A 478-nucleotide genomic window follows, 5' to 3' on the forward strand; every position below is an offset into this window, starting at 1 on the left:
TGAGCATAGCATTTTCCTGGCGACATTGGGTTAAAAGATACAATGCAAAGATAAACTAATTTCATAAATTATCATTACATCATTATAAGAATTATATTCTGAAAATTAAAAATTCATTTCATGATCATACAAGTATATTGATACAGGTTTCATGCTTGATATGCACCATACTTTCAGGAAAAGGATATACAGCTGACCATAAAGCAAATTTCAAAGGAAAGCAGTTCTGGAGATCACTTGGTTGCTCTCCTCACCATCACAGCTCTTGTGGAGAGAGCTTTGGGGAATGTAGGTACACACATCAAATACTAATTATTTTGAGGGAAGTTTATTTTTTTATATGTTATTAATGAAAATGCTTTCTGTCCTCTTGTAAAATCAGTCATTTCTTAGTGAGCTTGATTGCCTCTGCACCTAATTATAATCATGTCTGTACTAGACTGGCTCACTTTTAGGATGGGGTCTTAACCCAGTGCCG

At 34.5% G+C, this 478-nt stretch overlaps 1 protein-coding gene across 2 annotated transcripts in view; it reads left to right on the top strand.

Annotated features, from left to right (window-relative positions):
- The window catches only part of LOC119594081 (endoplasmic reticulum membrane-associated RNA degradation protein-like), an 8,937-nt gene that overhangs the window by 3,428 nt on the left and 5,031 nt on the right, over positions 1 to 478 (top strand). For both annotated transcript variants that reach the window (XM_037943136.1, XM_037943135.1), the window contains exon 4: positions 178 to 288. In XM_037943136.1, coding sequence (XP_037799064.1) covers positions 178 to 288 — 111 coding nt within the window. The remainder of the gene's footprint in view (positions 1 to 177; positions 289 to 478) is intronic.

The sequence above is a fragment of the Penaeus monodon genome, chromosome 33 (genome assembly GCF_015228065.2).
Source record: "Penaeus monodon isolate SGIC_2016 chromosome 33, NSTDA_Pmon_1, whole genome shotgun sequence".
Lineage (NCBI taxonomy): Eukaryota > Metazoa > Arthropoda > Malacostraca > Decapoda > Penaeidae > Penaeus > Penaeus monodon.